At 45.4% G+C, this 25,465-nt stretch overlaps 2 protein-coding genes across 9 annotated transcripts in view; one reads left to right on the forward strand and one right to left on the reverse strand.

Annotated features, from left to right (window-relative positions):
• The window catches only part of LOC133160418 (acidic leucine-rich nuclear phosphoprotein 32 family member E-like), a 56,158-nt gene extending 36,587 nt beyond the window's left edge, over window positions 1–19,571 (reverse strand). For 2 of the 8 annotated variants that reach the window (XR_009715883.1, XR_009715882.1), the window contains exons 1-6: window positions 19,380–19,571; window positions 18,101–18,250; window positions 17,293–17,415; window positions 17,069–17,222; window positions 16,625–16,716; window positions 4,882–5,996 (exon numbers count right to left, since the gene is read on the reverse strand). Coding sequence is in view for 2 of the 8 variants with exons in the window: in XM_061288041.1 (XP_061144025.1) it covers window positions 5,844–5,996; window positions 16,625–16,716; window positions 17,069–17,222; window positions 17,293–17,415; window positions 18,101–18,250; window positions 19,380–19,433 (726 nt within the window). In the remaining 6 variants the exon portion in view is untranslated. Of the gene's footprint in view, window positions 1–4,546; window positions 5,997–13,134; window positions 14,153–15,261; window positions 15,582–15,641; window positions 15,712–16,450; window positions 16,545–16,624; window positions 16,717–17,068; window positions 17,223–17,292; window positions 17,416–18,100; window positions 18,251–19,379 lie in introns of those variants that run through there. The other 6 variants (XR_009715885.1, XR_009715884.1, XR_009715887.1 and 3 more) reach the window with 6 other exon arrangements.
• Window positions 7,951–12,332, forward strand: LOC133160414 (uncharacterized). The gene is made up of 2 exons (XM_061288035.1): window positions 7,951–8,256; window positions 8,553–12,332. The coding sequence occupies exon 2, from the start codon at window positions 10,585–10,587 to the stop codon at window positions 12,220–12,222; it is 1,638 nt and encodes a 545-aa protein (XP_061144019.1). The 5' UTR covers window positions 7,951–8,256; window positions 8,553–10,584; the 3' UTR covers window positions 12,223–12,332.
• Window positions 19,572–25,465: the final 5,894 nt, after the last annotated feature.

The raw sequence follows: 25,465 nt of genomic DNA on the forward strand, positions 1-25,465 counted from the left end.
CGCAGGGAGGCAATGGGTCCCATTTTTATAGTCTTTGGTATGGTCTTAACTAGGCTGGATGTAATTTTTTTTGTTGGCGTTGATTTCTCCGACTGCCCGTAAACGCACCACCGCGCTCCGTGCGCGCACGGGAAAAAGGCGGCTCTGTATGGGAGAGACGTTGAAGAGGAATAAAAACACCCTTGGAAACCAAAACTTGCCCCTCGTCGTGACTCGGAGCCGCAACAAATGTTTCGGATTTGTGTAGGGTACATTGTGACAGACAGCAAACGAGCAGGTGATCGAGCAAGCGTCTGATACGAGAGCATTGCAGTCGCATGGAGCGTGTTTGAAGTGAACAACAGAGAAGAAAGGAACAAGGCAAAGTGTTGTGAAATAAAATGCACAGAACGGCTGCGCAAGACACGTCAGCTATATAAAGAGCGAGAGTTGTTTTCTTCCTATTAGTTTCAATTCACAGTTTAATTAGCAGTTTCAATCAGCAAATAACAAAATGCGTATTACAGGTAATATTTTATTTCACACTGCCTTGTTCCTTTGGTCTCTGCTGTTCATCCTAAAACACAAAGGCGCTCTTTAAGCAATGTGACAGTGAGCGCCCGGCGCGCTGCGGTTGCGCGACCGCACCAAATTAAGCTCCCTGCGCAGTGCGCACTGAGGTCCACTTAAATTTTAGAAAGTACATCAGGACTTTAAAAATATCTTTTAAATTTCAGCGACGGCTCTGTCACAATAATGCGACCAGCGCGGTGCAGTTGGGCGGTCGGCGGCCCGCTACGGTTGAGCGTTCTCTCGCGCTCTCTCTCTCGCTCTCTCTCGCTCTCGCACACACGCGCACACACGCAAACCGGATATTATACGGAGGCCGCCATTACAGATGCGCAAGACACGTCAGCTATATAAAGAGCGAGAGTTCAGTTCTCTACCTAAATCCGTATTACAGGTAATATTTTATTTCACAACACTTTGCCTTGTTCCTTTCTTCTCTGCTGTTCACTTCAAACACGCTCCATGCGACCGCAATGCTCTCGTATCAGACGCTTGCTCGATCACCTGCTCGTTTGCTGTCTGTCACAATGTACCCTACACAAATCCGAAACATTTGTTGCGGCTCCGAGTCACGACGAGGGGCAAGTTTTGGTTTCCAAGGGTGTTTTTATTCCTCTTCAACGTCTCTCCCATACAGAGCCGCCTTTTTCACGTCCGCACGCGTCTTTCCCGTGCGCGCACGGAGCGCGGTGGTGCGTTTCCGGGCAGTCGGAGAAATCAACGCCAACAAAAAAAATTACATCCAGCCTAGTTAAGACCATACCAAAGACTATAAAAATGGGACCCATTGCCTCCCTGCGTGTGTGACCATCATTGGGACTTAAAAAAATAAATAAATAAAAAATTAAAAAAAAAAATCATAAAAATTGGGTGCGTATTATACATGGGTACAGGCTTTTTTCCAGCATCAGCATGCCATTTTTAGGGTGCGTATTATACATGGGGGCGCACTATACACGGAAAAAAACGGTACATTAAATTAGCGAGCGACACGTATAGCTCCCGTAGACGGACGGGACCACGAAATAAAGAAAAGGGTGACGCAACCGTCTTGACAAACTAGCACGTCTTCTGCGGCGCATTATCTCTTCTTCGTCTGTCTCGCTCTTGCTTCCTGCTAGAGCGCCCCGGAGGCCGTAAAAATCCATAAATACGCCGCGCCGCCATTTAAGCTCTATTTCCCTCTTTGACAGCCAAATCGATTGCTTTTAACTTAAAAGCTGCATCAAATGCATTTCTTCGTGTTTTCCATGAGGGTGTGTGCATGATGCGTGAAATGTTCAAACCACAAACTAGCACGTCTTCCTTGGCGGATTATTTCTGTCTCGCTGACAGACGAAGAAGAAATAATAATAATAAGAAGAAGAAGAAGCAATCCTGCTAGAGCGCCCCCTGGAGGCCATAAAAATCCATAGAAACGCCACGCCGCCATTTAAGCCAGGTTCAAAGTAACCTTCTGAATAAAATGCATTAAAAGTTCACGTTCATTACAACTTGTTTTTGATGAGCAAAATGTCAGAAGAATTTATTTAAATGCTGATTGATTGGGTTTTAATACAATGCAGATGGTCCAAACAGCGCCACTGCTTTGTGTAATCTCTGAGTCACATGGCAGAGTAAGAGAAAGGGTTTAGAGCCCTTTGACGCAGGTCACCTAGCGTACATTCCTACTAAAGCTCATAATAGTCACAAGCAACACAGCCAGAATAAGCAGCAGCCATAGTAGTGTTTCAAAATAGTATTTTTGTTGTTGTTGTTTTTCTTCAAGATACCGCAGTGTATAAAAGTGAATTTTATTTTATTTTTTGCCATTTTTCACATGTCCTGAGTGTTGTTAGTCACCTAAATGTTGAACAGAGGGTGTGTTTTACCAAAGTCAAATTCCTTGTTTGGCACACTCAAACATGGCAATTAAAAAAACTCTTGAATCTTCAAGTGATCAAGTCATCACAAAAATCACAAAAAAAAACTTATATAAGCCGCACCTGACTATAAGCCGCAGGGTTCAAAACTTTGGAAAAAAGTCGTGGCTTATAGTCCGGAATTTACGGTATATGTTGAATCGTTGGTGTAACGCAGTGGTTCCCAAAGTGGGCGGTACCGCCCCCCTGGGGGCGGTGGAAAGATCTGTGGGGGCGGTGAGGAAGAAAGGGGCGGTAGGGGGGCGGCAGTCCGAAGTCAGATGTTTGAACGTTTGTTTGACGATTTGTACACAACACGTTGCCAAACGTGCACTTTCCAATAAAGTGCCTCCGGCTCCCCGGTAACGGGTTCGATAAGCCGGGGCGAAGGGACTCGTCCGCAGCTGACCACCCGAGTCAAATTAATCCTCTTGGGATCAACCCAACTTCTATACGACGTCAATCCCGCTTAAATCATCCGACGCGCAAGCCGAGTAACTCAATTCGAGGCAAGTCGCCGGTATGACCACGCCGTAATGATGGCTCCCTTCAGGTGTTTGATGCTGGTATTTCGTTACGGATGTTTTTAGATGCCTTTGTTAAGGCCTCAGGGATTCGTTAGTCTATAGCGCCCCGTAGCGCTGCTCTCGCCGAAGTAACTTTTAATATGGCCCTGCTCTGGCCGGGTTGGGGAAGTAAAGAGATTACTTCCCTTTTTTCAGTGGAAAGTCAGATTGACTAAAGTATGACAATGATAGGGTTGAAAAGAGAACTTTAATACATTAATCACTAATTCCAATGTTATATATATAAACACTTAACCGTACAGGCGTAATTACTTCTGAAGGCAAATTAACCCCTCAAAATCATCCAAAGTGGCTTTTGATGCGGCCCGAGTAAATTAAATACTTTTGATCGGGCCCCGTTCCGCTTTTGATGGAGGAGCAAGCCTACTTCCCTTTTTTCCGGGAGCAAGTCCAAATAGCAGAAGTAGGACTATGACAGCGCTTAAGAATAAGTTTATCACATTATTCACTAATCCTAACGGTATATATAAACACTTAGCCGCAAAAGCGCTTCCTCGCACTCAATTGTTTCCGACAAAATGATATTTTACTTAATACGGGTTCAAGTGATTTAATCGAATTATTATTATCCGGTAATAAACTCTGAAGGCAATCTAGTCCCTCAGAATCATTCAGAGTAATTTTGACGCGGCCGGAGTAAATCAAATACTTTGGCTCAGGTTTTGACGCGGCCGGAGTAAATCAAACACTTTGGCTCAGGCCCCGTTGCGCTTTTGATGGAGCCGCAAGCCTACTTCCCTTTTTTCCGGGAGCACGTCAAATTAGCAGAAGTAAGACTATTACAGTGTTTAAGAATAAATTTAATACTTTATTAACTAATCCTAGCGATATATATATATATAAACACTTAACCGTAAAAGCACCTCCTCGCACTCAATTGTTCCTGTAATAAATTCTGAGGGCAAATTAATCCCTCAAAATCATCCAAAGTGGCTTTGACGCGGCCCGAGTATATTAAGTACTTTGGCTCAGGCCCCGTTCCACTTTTGATAAAGCCGCAAGCCTACTTCCCTTTTTCCGGGGGTAAGTCAGAATAGCCGAAGTAGGACAATGACAGTGTTTTAAGAATAAGTTTAATACATTATTTACTAATTATAACATTATTTATATAAACACTTACTCTAAAAATGCTCTCTCTACTTCGATTGTTTCCACCGGAATAATATTTTATTTAATACGGGGTCAAGATGATTTAATCGAATTATTATTATCCGGTAATTAATTCTGAAGGCAATTTAACCCCTCAAAATCGTTCAAAGTAGCTTTTGACGCGGCCCGAGTAAATTAAATACTTTTGATCGGGCCCCGTTCCTCTTTTGCTAAAGCCGCAAACCTACTTCTCTTTTTTCGGAAGTAAATTAAATCAGCAGAAGTATGGCCAAGACAGAGTTTGGAAATAAATCTAAGTCTTTAGTCTCTAATTCTTAAAATCTCCCGTTAATAAATCGGCTTATCAACCCTTCCACAAACAATCGACTGCATAAATTATACAAATTAGCGCACAACGAATTAAATGAGTATATACAACTCTTTTATTGAAGAAACATGAAATAACATTACAAATCACAACCCTCCAAAAACTGAACAATTCCACTCACTGATGCCCTTGCAAATACAATCATTCAATCCTGGAGTAATTCTGACTGCAACAATTAAATCAGAAAAGAGGAAAATGAGGGTACCAACTGGGGGTTATTTTTTGGTGGAAATAAAGTCGAGTGATCAATTCGATTTTATCTCTAAAAATCTAATTTAGAAACTAGTTTTGGTCGCGGGAGGACCCTACTTCCCCGATAGCGGTCTCTCTCCCCGCACGGAAATACAGAAGGAGTCGGTCCTCTCACCTAGTTTCTCAAGCAAAGTTGTCCAGTCCAATTCTTTTGAGTAAATCCAAGTTAATCCGTGCCAGCAATCTTGCGTCTTACACAAAAATCTCGAAGGCTTTGGAAAAAGTCTTGAAAGTCTTGAAACTCCTACCGGCTTCTGTTCACTATGACCGCGGTCCAGGAGAGAGCCCTGTCGATGGCCAGGGTGGCCTTTTTATAGACTTCTCTGGCCCTTCCCTTTTCCGCTGGCCTCTATACTGTTTCCCACGCCTATGGCTTCTATACTGTCCAGTTTCCCACGCCTACGGCTTCTATACTGTCCAGCTTCCCACGCTCATCCCCTGCGGTTTTTCCGGGCAGCTCGTTTCCGGCTCACTCTTTCCACTGAAATTCTGTGGAAACCCCCTTGGCAGGCACCCTTCTTCCTCTTTTCTTTACTTCTCCTTTTTTTAAAATCAATACTTTAAAGTCAGACTTTGGTCAACCATTAAATCAAAATAAATCAAAGCCTTTGAATTGATTTCTTCCTTTTCTCTTTTTAACACACCCCTATTCTCATAAGGGTGGGCTGCTTAGTCCAATTCTGTGATAATATTGCTTTAAGCCGTTACAGAATATATTTCAGCCAAGCAATTGAAATAAAATACAAAAAATAAAATGAAATAATAAAACCAAGAACTCATTTGTTTTACCCTTTTTAACACACCCCTATTCTCATAAGGGTGGGCAGCTTAGTCCAATTCTGTGATAATATTGCTCTAAGCGGTTACAGAATATATTTCAGCCAAGCTAGTAAAATAAAATACAATTAAAAGAATAATAAAAACCACCTTTGTGCTCTCGTGTGTGTTCCATCGATCAGACCACGCTCAATTTTGGTTTCTGGCAACGATTTGGCACCATCTTTTGGAAAATCTTGGAATTTCAGTTTGGCCAATTCACTCCCTAATACTTAACTCCGATTTTGCCCCATCTGCTGTTTAGAATTTGGAATGTCCGCCCTGCCAATTTATTCCTGGGAGCAATCCATACTCACTTTTTCGGCTCCATTTGTTCCCCAACTCCCACGTTACATGACAACGTGCAGCAGGACGAGTCAGTGGACGACGCATCAGGTAGAACGGGCCTTGCTCCTTTCCAAGCAAAGAAACCGACTGAAAATTACTGACCGCAGGGATCTACGACTTCTTCTTAGTGAGTTCCAGCTTGATGTTGAGAAGCTTATGTCCCTGCACCACGCACATCCATCCCATTAATATTAAGTGTGAGACAATGAAAGTTACTGGTGGAATGTTTATTTACCATTCTATGTTGCTGAAACAGTTAAAACTGCTAAAAAATAAATTGGTTTACTAAATTGGGTTTTAGTATTTGTGAAATACACATTTGTGTTTAACCTTTCTCTTTTCAAATTGCAGCATACCAAATATCAAGAAAGAGGTGTTTATTTCCATATGTGTCTGGGGGGGGCTAGGAATTCACTGGGGAGCCAAGGGGGCTTTTTTTCTCCAGAAATTGCGTTTTCTAGTTACCCTTAAATCTAGTACAGCCAAAAATAGGATGTTCCCCGGGGTCACACGCATCCCTCTGGCATCGCGCACCCCCCCCCCCTCCTTCGGGGCAGCGCCCCATTATTTGAGAAGGACTGAACCAAGCTAACTTGCACAAAAGTGAGAGAAAATGTGTTTGATCACGCGCGAGCGGCCGAGCGCTTGTTTAGAAGGAGTGAGGCCATTTTGGCTGCGTGTGCCGCAGGGCCGTCGCGCCGGATCTGACGAGGTTTTAGACCTGAGCCAATTTGGCAGCTGCGAAGACGTCAACAACCCCAAAAAGAAAAGTCGGAGCAAAAAGAATCTCAGCAAGTTTGCGCTTCAACGACGCTGCTCGGCGCACAACACGGTACGCCGGCAAACGCGCGTTTTTTTTATGCTCCTTGTAACTGCATCTGAGGCAGTATTTCAGCCTAAAGTATTTTTTTCATGCCTATTAATGGTGATCAAGGAGGCGGAACGTTTTTCTGTGTCGTTTCACTCGGACCCGTTTTAGTGACGGACCACCAGCAAGATCTCCGCTAGAAAGTAGGGATGGGCGATACCAATGATTTTGGAATCGATCCGATACCAAGTATTTCCTACCCAAAATACCCGATATTCGATCCGATATCGATACCGGAAGTGTAATTTCCCGCCAAAAAACAATTTAAATGCAGTGGCATTCTTGCTCTTGGAGTCATCTATTGAATTTTGTAGGAAAAAGTATTACGTCATGTACATGAATTATTAACCTTTTTAGACATTAGTGCATTAGTGGAAGATGCATATTAATAGTATAACTTTACTAAAAAGGAGCTATTCTTTACTTTTCTCTCTCTCTCTCTCTCTCTCTCTCTCTCTCTCTCTCTCTCTCTCTGTTGTTGGGAAAAAGTTTTGTCTTTTAATATAATCTAAAAAGAGACATGGTACCAACAGAGATGCAGGGCTTAATCGCCATGAGCAGCTAAACTATCAATTTGTAAAGCCACTGGATACTTACATTTAATATTGTAATACTTTAGTGTTGTTTATAGGAAGTGGAGTTAGAAATAAAACGTATGGCGTTCGACCACAAATTGAAAAGGGGAAAACTTTATTTATAAATGACTGACTAAAGCGTAGTAATTATTGCTTCAAATAGCACATCAACCACAAATGCTTACGATTTTTCGTTAGCACCTGATACCTGGATATGTCTTGCCTTTCTGAAACGCTGCTTCTAAGGTTCTAAGGTACTTTGGTACCTTAGCCTCGGTGTGGCTGCAGGGTTTTCCGTCGCTGCCTTAGTGTCTGCGGCACGTTTCAACTGCAGCTCTTCATGAACCGTGGGGTGAATTTTGCTGTGGTGTTGCCACAATATTTAATTGTTTTGTGACATATTTCACATTTTGCCTCGTTGTTATTAAGTAAAATATAATATCCCCAAACCAGACTTCTCTTGCGTTCGGACTGGGCCGCCGCCGTGGCCATGCTTGTTTGTGTTAGTTTGGATTGGAACGGGGGGGGGCGGAGGAGGAGGGCTTGGCTTGTGAGAAAAGGGGGCGGGAGCAGAGCAGAGCAGGACACGCCGGTGCAGCAGGCGGAAGGAAAAGTAGTGCTAGCATGAGTGCAAGTCGTCAAATTGGAGCAGAAATAAAATGAGGAAAAATATAATTAAATAATTGTAAGTATCGATATTTTAGCTAGGGAGATCGATACTCAAAAATGAGCAGCCTGGATCGATATATCGACATTTTGGTATCGATCCGCCCATCCCTACTAGAAAGGCCAGTTTCCCTAAGCTGTTGACTACCCAAGTTATAGTTATAAGTTTCTTAAGTCTTATCAACCACCTCTCAAGCCTGTATATGCAGCTAATAAGGTAATGAGGGTGACGTTTTTGTGTTTCATTGCTGAAGTTGCATTTGATTTATGTACCCTGTTTATCCGTAGCATTGTAGCTTACAGCTAATATAACCACTTGTTTGCTGCATTGTTGTAGTATTGAATATGTCTGTTAGTGGTGATATATATATATATATATGTATATTGTAATTATTATTTTGATGACGTTTATTAGCAGTAGTGCAATAGGATGTGAAAGGAGACCAACGGCGATTGTTTGACCATGTTTGTTTGTTGTTGAGAAATGCACTGTGTTTGTTGTTGTTTACACAGTTCTCACGGTCTGTCAAGGTCTGTCAAAGTCAAGATAAACGGATCAGTAACAAAAGAACCAGAAGCTGTCTTTTATATACGAGAGGGAGTTACAGTGAGAACTTACTGCTTCAGAAGACAGCAGTGAGCAACATAACCCAAGTAAGATGTCTGAGAGTGGCAGAAAGCATGAAAGTGTGCAGGGCGCAGACTCGCAGCCACAAGTGACTGATGGCACATTGGTCAGCAACCCGACTACCTCAGAAGAGCCACGACTAGGCCAAAGAGTCCGCAATAGGACAGAAAAGGGTCAAGAACTGCACGATGAGCAATTAAGAAGAGTTGCACATCGTTTCAGTGTGTGCTATGACAAGTGGAAGGATGCAACCAAAGTGGCCAAACAAGCGCTTCGTGGAGACAATAGAAGTTACTCAGATGAGCAGCTGAATGAATATATCACTCAAGTATGCAATGTATCTAAGAGGCTGAATGATGTGTACTATGAGTGGAGATGCATTGATGTTCCTGACAATGAAACACGTCGTAGAGCTGACACCTGTGAAGTAGTGACAGGGACAATTGTCAAGGAAGCGATGGACCTTCTAGACAAAAGGGCTAAAGGTCAAAGGCATGAAAACCAAATACTCGATGACAGGCTGTCGGTAGCCTCACATGAGACAAGCACTACCTCTATCCACACTAAATCCTCCTCTGCAAGCAGGAAAAGTGCAGCTGCTGAGGTTGCCGCTAACGAAGCTGCCTTAGAGGTCATGCTGGAACAAGAACGTCGTATTGAGGAGCTTCAGAAGCTGGAAGCTGAAGCTGCTGAGTTAAAAGCCAAACAAGAGGCTGAAAATGCAGAGAGACAAAGAGTGGTAGACGCCAAACGCAGAGAACTAGAGAACGACTGAAGACTATTAAGAAGCTAAACGCTGCTAAGGCACGGCAACAAGTATATGACCAGAGTGAAGGATCAGGTCACGTGTCTAAGGGCAACTGCTCAGATGAAGAAATAAATTAGCTTCTACATCGTCGTGTCTCTGTGAAGAGAGAAATTAATTCTCGAACTAGTTCGCCACAGAACTGTCCTCCAACAAGGCAAAAAGACAGAGTTGAAGACAGCACGTCAGCTCTTGTCAGAGCACTTGCAGAATCCATCAGTGCGAGTCGTATTCCTCTACCTGAACCCACAGTGTTCAATGGTGACCCACTGAGGTTCAATGACTGGAAGGTGTCCTTTCAGACGCTCGTTGACAGAAAGAGTATTCCTGCAGAAGAGAAGATATATTATCTTCGCAAGTACGTGGGTGGAGCTGCCAAAAGATCCATAGAAAGTTACTTCTTGCTGGGCTCTGAGTCCGCCTATTATGCAGCATGGCAAATGCTAGAAGAACGATATGGCAATCCATTCCTAATCGCCAAGGCTTTCAGAGACAAGATCGACTCGTGGCCCAAGATAAATTCCAAAGGCAGTGTGGAGCTTCAAGAACTTGCTGACTTCCTGCGCAGCTGTGAGTCTGCCATGTCTCAAATCAGAGGTCTTGAAATACTAAATGACTGCAACGAGAACCAGAAAATACTCTCCAAACTACCAGACTGGTTGACCTCAAGATGGAACAGAAAGGTCATTAAAATAGAAGAAGAAACTCGCATGTTCCCCAGCTTCAGCCAGTTTGTAAAGTTCCTCACGCGTGAAGCCAAAATTGCATGCAGTCCTATTACATCTCTCCATGCTCTGAGACCAACGGAAAGAGTTTTGGAGAAGGGAAACAGAGGTCCTGAAGCAAAGGTCTTTGCAACCAGCTCAGATGGGCAAGCCGTCCCCACAAACTGTATCTTCTGTGACAAGGTCGGACACAGTCTTCAAAGGTGCCGGAGGTTCATGCAGAAGACAATCTGAGAACGAGTCAAGTTTGTTCAAGAAAGAAAGTTGTGCTTCGGCTGTCTGAAGTCTGGTCATCGCTCCAAGGACTGTGGTGAAAGAAACACATGTGATACTTGTGAGAAAGGACATCCAACTTGCCTTCATGATGATCGCACCAAGGAAGAAAGAATGTCAACAAAGCCTTATGGATCAAGGTACAGTGACAAGCCCAAAGAGAAGGAAAATGAACAGCCACAAGAGGAGGCAGAAACACCATTAAATGATGCAACAACAAATAGAGTTGTACAGAATACAGCGAACACGCATACTTCCACAATAATCCCAGTGTGGCTGTCATCTGTAAGTAAGCCAAAGCGTGAAGTCCTTGTGTATGCACTCCTTGACACACAAAGTGACACAACCTTTGTCCTTGAGGAGGCAGTAAAGGCTCTCAACACAAAGAGTGCACCAGTTCAGTTAAAGCTCTCAACACTGGCTTTGAGAAACATAGTCGTGTCTTGCCAGAAACTGACTGGTCTACAAGTACGAGGATTTTATTCGGACAAGCTTATTCCTCTGCCAGTGACGTACTCAAGAGAGTTTATTCCTGCAAACAGAGACCATATTCCCACACCAGAGACGGCAAAGGCATGGCCTCATCTTGAACACATCGCTGATGAGATTGCTCCTCTGCAAAGCTGTGATGTCGGCCTGTTAATCGGCTACAACTGTGCTCAGGCCCTTATACCAAGACAAGTCGTGCCTGGGGAAGAGCATCAGCCGTTTGCACAGAGAACAGACTTGGGCTGGAGTGTGGTGGGATATGGTAAACCCCGTCTCAACTATGGAGATGCAATTGGGATGAGTCACCAAGTGATAGCGAAGCAAGTGATGCCAGGGCTACCGTCCTCATCAGACCTCACAAGTGAAGTTCACTATGTCTATAGAACACAGATAAAAAAGGTTATTTTGCCTGCAGATGTCATGAAGATGCTGGAGTCTGATTTCATTGAAAGGTCATCAGAGGCCAGTTCCCTTTCTCAAGAGGATATAAAATTCCTGTCAGAAATGGAGACTGGCATCAAGTTAAAGAGCGACGGACATTATGAAATGCCGCGGCCATTCAAAAGGGAAAGGCCTAACTTACCCGATAACAAGATCTGTGCTATTCAACGCCTGAAGTGCCTTGAAAGGAAAATGAAAGGAAATCATCAATATTACAAAGACCACAAGACTTTCATGGATGAGACCATTAGCCGTGGTGATGCAGAAATGGTCCCAGAAGAAGACAATCCAGCCGACCACGCCTCAAGAGGTCTCACAGCAGAGCAGCTACTATCCTCCAACTGGTTCACAGGCCCAGATCGTTTTTGGCAGAAGGAGTTACCAAGTGGAGAAGTCAAGGTGGGAGAGATTGCAAGCGACGACCCAGAACTTAAGAAAGTCCAGGTTCTCGACACCCAGGCGAAAGAAGTTAGGTCGGTGCTGAATCGATTGCACAAGTTCTCTGTTTGGTCCAGAATGGTGAAAGCTATCGCCAGACTCAAACGCCATGTGAAGGAAGTTAAAGGTCTCCAGCCAAGGTCCTGTGAAGCCACCAGTTTAGAGGAAAGGAGAGAAGCTGAGCTGACCATAATAGAGATGGTTCAGGAAGCAGCTTTCTCGCAAGAAATACCGCTACTCCAGAGTCACAAGGAGACACTAGTCAAGGGCAAGGCCAATCTGTACCTCCACAAGAGATGGCGTCGAGTTCCACTACTAGCCAACCACTTCTGGACAAGATGGAAGAAGGAATACCTCCTGAACCTCCAGCAGAGACAGAAGTAGAACAAATGTCACAGGGTAGTAATTTGAAAATCATATTCAGTACAGTTGATATGTTTCGGTGGGAGTGTAACTGCATCTGAGACAGTATTTCAGCCTAAAGTATTTTTGTTCATGCCTATTAATGGTGATCAAGGAGGCGGAACGTTTTTCTGTGTCGTTTCACTCGGACCCGTTTTAGTGACGGACCACCAGCAAGATCTCCGCTAGAAAGGCCAGTTTCTCGAAGCTGTTGACTACCCAAGTTATAGTTATAAGTTTCTTATGTCTTATCAACCACCTCTCAAGCCTGTATATGCAGCTAATAAGGTAATGAGGGTGACGTTTTCGTGTTTCATTGCTCAAGTTGCATTTGATTTATGTACCTTGTTTATCCGTAGCATTGTAGCTTACAGCTAATATAACCACTTGTTTGCTGCATTGTTGTAGTAATGAATATGTCTGTTAGTGGTGATATATATATATATATGTATATTGTAATTATTATTGTGATGACGTTTATTAGCAGTAGTGCAATAGGATGTGAAAGGAGACCAACGGCGATTGTTTGAGCATGTTTGTTTGTTGTTGAGAAATGCACTGTGTTTGTTGTTGTTTACACAGTTCTCACGGTCTGTCAAGGTCTGTCAAAGTCAAGATAAACGGATCAGTAACAAAAGAACAAGAAGCTGTCTTTTATATACGAGAGGGAGTTACACTCCTGTTACGTCCGCGTGTATGCGTTTGCGCGAATAGGTGGTGAGCGTCCTTTTCCGGGCAGTTCGTCCGGAGGACAAAGAGTCATTGATCAGCGTGCTCAACGTCGCCATCGCCAGGGCCAAGAAGAAAATCCTGGATCAGGTATAGTAGTAGCCCATGCCACAGTCGGTTTTACGGTCGGGAAACGAGCGGCAGGGACGCGCCTTTGGTGACTTCTAACGAGGAAAAGTGCATCGGGGCACCCGTTTGAACCGGGAGATTCGAGTTGCCAACTCTGGGCAAAAAAAAAGGAACCAAAATTCACTGACGGACTACAATCCGGGAGGCCGAGCGGGCGGCCGGCAGCCACAAACCACGCACGTCCAAAGATGCCACATCTTATGTCGGGCGGGCACTGCGCACATGCACACACACACACACACGCGCACACACACACGCGAGTAAGTGGAGTCTGCTGGCGCTCCTCCTCGCTAGTTTGCTACCGCAGTGAGACTACCGGATGTCTGTGTCTGGGACGCTTCAAATTTAAGTCAGAATACAACCAAACGATCGAGGCCGACTGTGCTCACTTAATCAAGGAAAACTTAACAGACTTGGCAAGCTGCCACTGCCGGTCCAGAAAGCTTCGCTGCGCTCTTCTGCGCCGGCTCCTCCCGCGGTAACTTGTATCCGTCCGTCAGAGAAATGGGTCCGTGTGGAACCGGCGGTGGTTGGTTCGGCCCAACAAATAGTCTGCGACACCCAAGCGCGTTTGTCAAGGGTGGCCACCACAGGAGCGGCCCGATAGCTCCTTAAATCTGGTGGTTGCATTTCAGGTGACAGTGGACGAGGCTCAGCTGTGTCACCTGACACGAGACCGAGCCCGGATCTGTCATGTTCGCCGCCCACCGAGCCGAGGTCACCTAGTGGCTGTGGTCGGTCACCACTTTCGACTTGTGAAACTTTATGTTGTGTAGGCCATGTTGGTCCTGGCTCCTATTTTCAAGGCGTCCTCATCAAACAAGACCGTGAGTTTGGGTCTGATTCACAAGGAAGACGTTCCAGCACCATGCGAACCTGACAGCCGCCATCCAGAAGACTCCCCGACCACCTCGGACCGTCCCGGGTCCAGCCCCGATGGTGCGCTCCTCGCCAAGACTGCAGAAGTAGCCAGTAGCTCGGCAACAGACGGGTCCCAGCTGGACTTCCGGATCGGGTAAAAAAGGCGGGACATCCCAAAAGCACCGCTGCTCCTCTGCGAACGAGATTTCCCACCATTCGGATAAGAACCGGGCGTGCCCCCGCTCTACAACACTTTAGCGTCCGTCGGCCACCTGCACCACCTCATCAGCCTCAAGTTGGTGCAGATGGAGCAGCTGCTGGCGGTCGCGCAAGATCCGCCTGCACGGGACCAACCAGAAGGCCGAGACAAAAAAGGGACGCAATCGATGGAGGAAATAAGAGTGGAAGCCTCCTGCCTCCTAAAGAAGGCGCTGGAGGCACTGGAGCAGGCCCTCCAGGTCCTGCATGAGGTGAAAGAGCTCAGGAACCTCCAATGCCAGCTGGATCAGTCCCAGGACCGTCTCCAAGACCAGCACCATTCCTCAACCTGAACCTCACGCTCAAATGTCCACCATCGATCAAACCAAACGACGGGATCAATAAAAGGGAAACATCATTTGTGCTTCGCTAACTGGGAGCGACCTAATGTCAGCGCAATACGTTCGCTCGGCGGTCGCGACGGCTGGGTCGTGACTAATGCAGAGCTGCCAGTAGGTGGCGCTGATGTCCACCATCGATCAAACCAAACGACGGGATCAATAAAAGGTAAAGATCGTCTGTGCTTAACTAACTAGGACCAATCTAATGTCAGCGCAATACGTTCGCTCGGCGGTCACGATGGCTGGGACGTGACTAATGCGGAGCTGCCAGTAGGTGGCGCTGAGTGGCAGTTAGGGCAGTTTGGCTAAAGGCAGTGAGCGCAAGTGTGCCTTTGTAACAAAATATGACGGAGGATGATGCCAGCGTCAATCTGTGCACCTTCTTGTCTGGACTTAGAGAAGGTGTTGTTTTTGCTGTTTTCACAAAGACAGCCAGCTTTTTGTTTTGTTTGGATGCACAATAATCTTGACAACTCCAACATCCAAATGCTCTGAAAACCACTCCAGTCAATCAGTGTGACAAGTCATGTTGCTGGTGGCGGTTTTATTGCACCTTCTTGTCTGGACTTAGAGTAGGTGTTGTTTTTGCTGTTTTCACAAAGACAGCCAGCTTTTTGTTTCGTTTGGATGCACAATAATCTTGACAACTCCAACATCCAAATGCTCTGAAAACCACTCCAGTCAATCAGTGTGACAAGTCATGTTGCTGGTGGCGGTTTTATTGAAAAACAGTGAGTAATGTGATCCATGGTAATGTCAGACCACAACAAAACCAACGTTAAAAGGGGGAGGGGGATAAGGACAAACTGACGGGACTTTCAAAGTTCACTTGTATTTACACACCAGAAGCGGGACCAATACAAGACCAGGACCAGCTGATCACCAACCGTGTTTCCCGTAGCTCCAAGCTCAGCAAACAAGAGGGGCCCAGCCCAGCCCCGCTCGACTATTTGTCGTCTTCGTCCGCGTCTTCGTCCTCCTCTTCGTCTCTCTTCCTCTTGTCGCCTCGGTGCACCTCGTCTTCTGAGAAGCCGATGAAGCGTCAGCCTCAGTCGGAATTTGCTTTTGCCCGTGTAAACTAACCTCCGTCTTCGTCCTCCTCCTCTTCCTCTTCCTCTTCTTCCTCCACATATTCACCATCGTCATCCTCGTCCTGAAGACAAGTGGCAATTACTCAAAAGTAGGCTGCACACATTACACAGATCCTTCCTTCCTGTGTACTGCTCGGGATGGTTTGTTTTTTGGGCAGTGGCTTGTGTAGTGGAAAGCGGATCTCCACTGATTACAAAGGCAGTCAGAGTTGACCATTTTGCTGCCACAACCCATTTTTTGCCAAGCGTTTCCGAAGGAACGGTTCCCGAAGTGCAAGACGGGCCACTGCCGCATGCCGGCACGCGCAGTCGACTCGAGCGGCGCTTTGGCAAACTGCCCCAAAGAGAAGCTTCCAGCTGCCAATCTGAGCTCAGGGTGTCTCCAAAAGGCAACAGCCACCTAAGCTAATTGGAGCTTGCATCTGGAGAAGCAACACAAAGCGTCGCCTTACTCGGGAAAAGCCATTTTGCCCAAAGTCAACATATGATGGTAACAAAGAGCACGGCTGCTGGGAGTGGCAAAGCGCAGTGCACAACGCACTTCAACCTTTATGGGTGGGATAGCTCAGACTGCCCCTACGTGGCCAAGGTGCGCATGTGACATAGGACAGCTCAATGGTCATCTCGCAAACACTTGTTTATATTCGACTGATTTCGGTCATGAGTGAAACATGAGCTGTGCTTTTGGATTCATTTTTACTAAATGAAGCTTTTGATTAGATTTTAGAGAGGCTGAAACAGACTCAAAGCATTTTCTTTTCTGATTTTTTTGCAAAGGAGGGAACACTAAATTATACTCACTTTCCTCCTCTCCAGTCACTACAAAAGGATTGTGAGGGAAGGAAGGTACGGGTCCACCATTGAAATAAATGTAATACCTATTCTGAAAAATGCCCTACAAATTAATTGGGAATAAAATAAGTTTAAAAAGAATTATTATTTATTTTGTTGTGCTCTCAAATTCAAGTCACCCACCTGGATACCCTCCTTCATCAGGTATGACAGCCCCACCTCCTCCTCGTCCTCATCGTCTTCGCCACTGTGTGGACCGGCGCCGTCGCGCTCGTCTGTAACCCAACGGCCCACAGAGCCTGTCAGAAAACGCCTGGGATGTCCACTCCTTGCGACTCGTCCAGCGTAAATACAGAGTTTTTGTTGACGTCTGAGTTATTTAAGTGGAGGGGTCCGTCATTAGAGCTCAAGCGGCCATTGCAGCCCACCGTCATCGCTGACGACTGCTCCAAAGCGTTTCTCTTGAGTCGTTTGCAGGGACAACTTTGACCCTTTGGCATCAATATCAGTCAAGTGGCAGCCAATTCTGCAGTCACGGAGATGCCGGTCAGTGCACCCCCAGTGGGAAAAAAATGTAACAGCAGCGACTTGTGTCCCAAAATGCAGAGCCCCCCATTTGAGCGTTACCGTCGTCAGAGTCCGGAGCTTCGTTGTCGTGGCGATCGTATCCGTCCAGATAGGTGATGTTGGGCAGGAGGCGGAAGACGGCCTTGCGGTAGTCGTCCTGAGCGCTCACCTCACAACTCGATACGTATAAAGTCTTCAGCTTCTTCAGGGGCTCCTGCGCGCGGAAGGGGGCTGTGTGTTCACGTCAGCAGAACGCCCGTCACACGACATCGACGGCCACTCACCAGAGCCTCCAGGGCGGCCATGTCGCCAATCTTGTTCCCGCTGATGTTGAGGTGCGTCAAGTTGGGACACTTTTGGGCGAGCGCCTCCAAACCGCCGCAGATGCCGTTGCCACTCAAATCCAGCTGACAAAGGGACGACATGTGAGGTCGGCGGCGGTGGGACGGCAAATGTCACGCGCGAGCGTTGTACGTGCTGCAATCCAGTAACTTTGATTTTCTCAGTTCGTGTTGGGCCGGCATTTGATTTTGAAGGCGTGCCAAAAATGATGATGGTTGATTTGATGGGAAATGACAACTTCAACATTGGATGGGGCCGCAATTTATCACTGGTGCTACCGTGGGGTCACATGGTGCAAAAATGCTAATTTAGATGGAGACAAAATATGCGCTATAAATAAATTTCATTTTTCACATCACATTTCTCACTATTCATGCTCTACAACAGCAAAGGGTTGCGAGCCAATCAACAAACTAACCGCACACTGGGCTATTTTATTGGCATCATGGTTTTTCTAATTTTTTTATAAATATTTGGGGGATTTTAAATTGACTTTGTCTTATTTACCCTGGTTTTCTTTTGTGAAAAACATAATTCTTTTAGTGCAACTTGAAGAAACATAAAAGTCTTTCTTGAAATAGAAAATGTGAGAACATGAATGGGGGCAACTCAGTGAATGGCCGCAGCCTACACACCAGTCGTACAAGCAACACAGTTTAAGGTGTTAAGCTGAAAGACGTTTGTGTCGGCGTGTCGAAGATTGAAAGGAGGGCTTTCCTGGTTGCACAAGTGAGCTCCATGTTGGCCAACCTTGTGTAGCTTGGGCAGCGAAGGCAGTTTGGAGAGCGACTTGAGGCCGACGTTGCCCATACGCAGAACCTCCAGACCCGAGAACTCCTCCGTCACACCGTCCACCTCGCCATCGCCCGAACGACACGTGTCTAAAGCCAACACGCAGACCTACACGACAACACAACAACTCATGCTTGAGCAAAGTGTGTGCGCGTGTGCGTGTATGTCCATCTTAACAGTGGCTAATTTTGAGGGCTGCATGGACAGAGTCCGGGAAACGGTCACCATTAGGGGTGTAAATCGCGGGTTTTGTCACAATACGATATCATATCGATACAAAGAACTACGATACGATATTTGCCGATATCTTAAAGCCTGCTGCGATTCATTCACGATATATCACGATATAGTGCTCTACGATCGATTTTTTTTTTTAAATAAAAAATATAGAACAATATCCTGATTTATAACAATTCATATGCAAAATCAACAAGGTACTGCAAACTCTTTATTTAGGAAATCACAAGAGTATTGTAGTATACAAAGTGTTTATTTTAACACTGAACTTTGATGTTGTGTTTTTTCTTTAAATGTGCGGCGAGATTTGTGGTCCCTGAATATTTGATCACCGCATGGCAGCACTTACAAACTGCACGTGTCTTGTCCGTTGAGCCATCTTTTCTTTGGAATCCAAAGTGCTTCCAAACGAATGACCTGAAGCCTAAAGGGGAGAAAATTTCCTCGTCTTTTTGGACACTAACCATAGCACCAGCCCAGGAGCCGCGTACTAGTTGTCGACTTCCCTTTCACGTGCCTGCTCTGCTCACAACACAACAATGCCGGGCGCACTGCTCCCGGAAAGAGGAAGCAAGCAACAATGAACTGGATTTAAAAATAAAGTCGCGTCTAATGTCCGAAGTCAAACACGGCGATATAAATCGATGTTTACGTTTAGCATCGATGCCAATAAATCGTAGAGCATTATATCGATTAATCGATGTGTATCGATGAATCGTTACACCCCTAGTCACCATGGTAACAAAGCCCGAAAACGCATCCCAACCGGAAGCGGCAGAGCGAGCACGACGTTTTCGCGCCAAAGACTAGCCAAGTTAAGCCTTTCAGTCACGTGACAAAGACGGCAAAGCGGGAACGTGAAGCTTGAACAATGGCGGCGAAGCGAAAGACCACAAACGTTGACGGTCCACAATCACGGAGTCCATTGTAACGCTAGCGCACATTCCTAAGAGAAGAGCCCACAGACGGAGAATTCGGCGAGTCGTCGCTTTAAACGCACCTGAGCCGGACTTCTGTTTTTCAGCTCCAAGTGGACTCTCTTCTTCATGTCCATATTCAATGCCGTAAAGCTACCGAGAGCAAAAGAAAGGAAATTTAACGTAAAAGTGACGCCTGCAACTCGAAGAAAACCATAGACGTTCAGCTAGATCGCCATGTTGAATACTCGTCGCCAAACCACGCCCCTACACGTCCCATTGGTTAATCCGGCAACTGATCCCGTCCTTCTCCAACGAGAGATTTTACCGTTTTTTTCCGTGTATAGTGCGCCCCCATGTATAATACGCACCCTAAAAATGGCATGCTGATACTGGAAAAAAGCTTGTACCCATGTATAATACGCACCCAATTTTTATGAATTCTTTTTAATTTTTTATTTAATTTTTTTTTTTTTTTTTTTTAAGTCCCAATGATCGTCACACACGCAGGGAGGCAATGGGTCCCATTTTTATAGTCTTTGGTATGGTCTTAATTAGGCTGGATGTCATTTTTTTGTTGGCGTTGATTTCTCCGACTGCCCCTAAACGCACCACCGCGCTCCGTGCGCGCACGGTAAAGAGGCGTGCGGACTGAAAAAGGCCGCTCTGTATGGGAGAGACGTTGAAGAGGAATAAAAACACCCTTGGAAACCAAAACTTGCCCCTCGTCGTGACTCGTAGCCGCAACAAATGTTTCGGATTTGTGTAGGGTACATTGTGACAGACAGCAAATGAGCAGGTGATCAAGCAAGCCTTGTCTGATACGAGAGCATTGCGCTCGTATGGAGCGTGTTTGAAGTGAACAGCAGAGACGAAAGGAACAAGGCAAAGTGTTGTGAAATAAAATATTACCTGTAATACGCATTTTGTTATTTGCTGATTGTATTAAACTATCACATTCATTGTCAGTCAAGAAGAGAAGAGGACTATATTGCTGAAGCCTTCGCTGTATCAAATTGATTTTTTTTCTTCCTCCAGAGTCTTATGTTTGACTCATTGACATCAAATTGGCGCGCAGCTGCCCTATTGCCTAATTCTTCTGCCACTTCAATGACTTTCTTTCGAAATGCTACAGTATAACTTGCTCTCTTATCCATTTTGATGAAACTGCTAATTAAACCGAACTCTCGCTAATTAGTAAATAGCTGACGTGTCTTGCGCATCCGTTCTGCGCAGCTGACCCATAGTGCACATGCAGTCATACTGCTTCCGCGCATGCGCAGTCATACTGCTTCCGCATGACGTCCGGTCCGCGATGCAGATTAAAAAACAAACAATAAAAACAACACACCATCAAGGATTGCACCATCGCATCAAACGATATGTCGTCAATTATGAATTTTACTAAGTGTGTTGGGCAGGATGGCTGAATGCGATGCGCGATTGACAACAAACAAGAAGAAAGGTGAGTTTTATTTCGGGGGAGATTTGTCATGTCTCGTCCCCAGTTTTGCTATGTGTCTAGGTTGCCATAGTTTCTGTTCGCGTCGCCCCTCTCTTTCTGTGTCACCTCAATCGATGTAACGTGTTTTGTATTTAAGTCCTGTCTGCCCCTCGCTCACCGTCGGATCATTGCATGTGTTACTGTCATGATGTCTGTTTGCTTTCTGTTCCTGTCTTTGGTAATGTCACCCTGTCTTTTTGTTCCACGACTTTGTCGGTCAGTCCTGTTGTTGGTTTTGTTGTACCATGACTTTCTTTAAAAAAATAATAATAATAATAAAAAAAAATTTCTTTGTACCCATGTATAATGCGTACCCCAGATTTTAGGACAATAAATTAGTTAGATTTTGCGCACTATACACGGAAATAAACGGTAAGTCTTTTTGGGCACCTGCAGGCGGAGAGTCCATTCGTCACTGTGCGTACAGCAATAATCGAATGACATCTGACTCTCGCTTCCCACAAGAGCATCTTTATTAAGAGGAAAAGGGTGGGGGTGACAGTAGACTGAATAGATAAGTTAAAAAGCCCTTGACCTCTAGATTGGCAGACCAGGGGATGTTTTACGACATTGTGTAGGATGGAACAAGCTATGTTATTTATTACTGGTTACACACCAACATAAGCATAAAACTAATCTACCAAGGTTATTTATTACTGGTTACATACATTCCAACATAATCATATGATCAAGATAGTTTTGGAAAACCCTGACATATCCCTCCTGTTTTATCATACGATTATGTGAACCCGACCAATCAAACATAAGTAAGAAAATATAAAGAAGAATAGTAAAAACAATAATAAAAAAAAATCGATAAAAAAACTGAGATGACAGCGAACGGGTTGGGAACGAGTAGGGTGAAACACGACAAAAACAACAAACAATGATAGCAACAACTTCCAGTGAATATGAGGACTTTCCTCAATACTCCAGTTCAAACTTATTGTGTGATCTAAAAACCTGCTGGCCGATGTTAATATGCAGTAAAAGTCTCACACGGTCCCTCTGCCTTAGGTGACCAGAATGATATCAATAAAAAAAATAAAAAGAAAAACACAGAAACAGTACATCATTGTATCCATCACTTGCGAAGCATTTTCGACGGTCAAATCATCAAGTTTCTGTAAAACACGCTCAGTATAATAGCACCTACGCAATCCGCGTTTCATCATGGTCATCACATCCGTCACGACTAAGAAGTTGTATATTTACGTGTGCTACGGTAGAAGAGACGACCCTCGTCACAGCAGACTTCAAACATGGGATAACACAGGTCGTAAACAAGCACAACAACACCAGCACAACAAGCACAGGAGACACTAGTTTCAACAGCAGTTGCCACCAGTTGCCAGAGAATAGCCATGAAAAGAAACCCCACTGTTGTGGAACTTTGTCATTTGACATGGCCTGCTGTAAGTTCTTCAGTGAAGCCATGGCGTCGTAGATGTGTGTGTCATTTTCTCCAGGAATGTATGTGCAACAGGAAGTCCCAATGATGTGGCACACACCACCTTGTGCTGCCGTCAACAAGTCCAGAACCATCCTGTTTTGCAAGACCATCAGCCTAATAGCCTGAATCTCTCTATTTTGTCCATCGTTGACTTGTAGTGAGAGATTCGCAAAGGATTGAAAACAATAGTTCAGTGTCTCGATGAAGAGTGAATGTTTTCCAACTCTGATCCAGGGAAAAAGCGCATGAACAACTTTGTCTCCAACGGACCATACTTTATGGTCGTCTGGAACATTCGCACCCCAGATAGGGTCATGAGGGTCAAAGGTTGCAACCGCTCTGCGTTGACGTCCAGAAGAGTTGCGTGCTGTCGTCAGCTGTCGATGTCGTATCCTATAGGTGTGGTCCGTCACCCACACTGGTGCACACACTCCTGTCCAGTTGGCGGGCAGCATCGGATAAACCTTGTGACCACAAAGCTACCAGCCATTCTGTATGAAGTATGTTCCGTTCGATGGTGCAGACATGTTAGTCGGAGAGCCCTCCCCAACTGAAATGGCTCTCCTATCTTGACATTCAGCGGCGATGTCCAAAGCTCCCATCCAGTTGCCTCCTGGAGAGCAGTCACTGTCAATGCATTTGTGGGTCTTACTTCCTTGGATGTAACACGTAACGTTCACTCCAGGTCGCCGTTCTGTGTAGGCCACCTGCGGTAATGTTCATCCTTTAACAGTCACATTGAGATTTGTCCAGAAAAGCTTATCACAGGTGCCTTCCGCAAGTCCAGGGCGGAAAGGGTCTTCATCACTCACTTTGACAGCACGGTGTTGATATCCAACTCCTCCCATGGATGCTATATATTTTGCTTCAGTGACTTTCATTGCTCTGGCCTCCAAGTGAACTTGCGTGGAGGAAGGGGGGAGTTTCGAACACACATAACATCCCTCCTGTGTGTGGGCTGTCACAGTGAACTTGACGTACCGGTACCACGTGTTGGTTTCGTATGGGTTTTTGGGGTCCCATGACCAGTCCTCAAAGTTCTCATCGTGTGACCATCGTTTTCCACGGTCAACATTGTCACTTGGTCTGTTCAAATGAGTCCATAGACCATAGCACGCTCCAACCACAACGCAGCAGAGGATCCATCTGGCATATGGAGCCCCGTTGCTACTAGGATGGCAGAGACACCGGGACATCCCCTCGCCTAGCGGAGTGGGGATCGTTGTTTTCTTCACCAACATTGACACGTCCCACCCTAAACGATAGGACCCCTTTGAAGTTAGCCTTCCCCACCACTCCGAATTAGGGGTCCAGCACTCTCTGCAACTTGCAGTGGCTGAGGTGAATCCACCTGGGCCTGGGCCGTTCAGCAATCTTCACTGCGGTGGGGGTAGTCAGCAAGACTTGGAATGGTCCCTCCCACCGTGGGCTGAGCCAGTTCTTTCTTTTAACGACCTTGATGTAGACCCAGTCTCCTGGATTGATGGGTTTGTCGACCTGTGAGGAGGAAAGATCAGGCGGCAGTAAATTTGCATTTGACACATCTTTCAGTTTGAGCGTCCATATCATATAGTCTGCCAAGGACTGCTCTTCATCTGCTTTTTGCAAATCTGCAGGGAACAAAGGTAGTCTATATGGTCTCCCATGGATGATTTCGAAAGGTGTTAGCCCTTCTGAAGTGGGAGTAATTCTCATATAGAGCTAAGTCTAGGCACTCTGGCCAAGATCTGCCTGTTGTTTCCATGCATTTCTTCAACCTGCTTTTGATAGTGGAGTTTGCTCGTTCCACCAGGCCAGCGCTCGCAGGATGCCAAGCGCAGTGTTTTTTTAATGTTATCCCAAGGTGTACAGCCATGTTCTGTTCAACTTGGTTCACAAAGTGTGGACCATTGTCACTGTAAATGGTTTGGGGGATGCCATGAGTCGGTATGATGGCTTTGCAGATAGCTTTTGCCACTGTTAAGGCATCTGCTCGTTTAGATGGAACTATTTCCACCCATTTGGAAAATGCATCAATCATCACTAAGCAGTATTTGTGAGGTCCACTTTGTGTGAGCTCAATAAAATCCATGTGCATGATTTGAAATGGGTAAGACGGTTTTGGAAATGAGCCTCTCTTAGGTTTCCTTGTGGATTATGTTTCACACAAACAGGACATGCTTTACAAAAAAATTTTAAGTAAGCATCTAAACCAAAGGTAGTGAATTGTTGATGTATGATAGACTTCATCCCTCCTGTCGACACATGGCAAGGCCCATGAGTCGCAATCGCTGCTGCCTTAAAAAGTGATTTTGGTAAAACAGGTTTGTCATTGATGTGGTGGATATTATCTGTATCCATCATTGCACCTTTTGTCGTCCACATTCGTTTTTCCGCCATTGGAGCATTGCCCTGCATATCTGTCAGTATAGTCTTATCTATGAGTTGTGTGTCCTCTGAATCTATTAAAAAGAATTCATGTCCATGTTTCCCTGCTGCTGCTTCTTTAGCAATTTTGTCTGCTAATCTGTTTCCATTTGAGACTTCATCTGTGCCAGTGGTGTGAGCAGCACATTTACACACAGCTAGTTTAGCAGGTAAATGAATGGCCTGCAACAAGTCTTTTAACAAGGAGGCATGGGTAACCGGCTTACCGGTCGATGTTGTCATCCCTCTGCGCTCCCATTGTTTCGCAAAATAGAACAGAGTAAAAAACGCACAATTGCATAACCACTTTTATTGTTTCCTTTAGGATCCTTTGAACATGATCCATCCACAAACCACTTTTCCCCTTTGTCAAGTGGCGTGTCACTTAAATCTTCTCTGGGCAGCTGTAGATGTTCTGTGGCATCCAAACAGTTATGTGGGGTACCATCCCCTGGCAACGGGATCAACGTTGCTGGGTTAAGGACTGTGCATCTTTTTATCACAATGTGTGGTTGTGACAGAAGTGTAGCAGTGTAAGACAGGTGTCTGGCTGGTGACAAAAAGTTCATTTTACTTTGCAGTAGCAACACGTCTACAGCATGTGGAACTAGCAGCTCCATTTTGTGAAAAAGCACCACATCTGCAGCCTGTCTCACTGCAAGTGCTGCCGCGCACACTGCTTGGACACAGTCTGGCAAAGATTGAGCCACTGGATCCAATTTTTTGGAATAAAATGCAATTGGTCTTAATTTGCTGCCATGACTCTGCAGCAACACTGAGGTCATAAAACCATTCCTGCAGTCTGC

Source organism: Syngnathus typhle, linkage group LG10, assembly GCF_033458585.1.
Source record: "Syngnathus typhle isolate RoL2023-S1 ecotype Sweden linkage group LG10, RoL_Styp_1.0, whole genome shotgun sequence".
Classification (NCBI taxonomy): Eukaryota; Metazoa; Chordata; class Actinopteri; order Syngnathiformes; family Syngnathidae; genus Syngnathus; species Syngnathus typhle.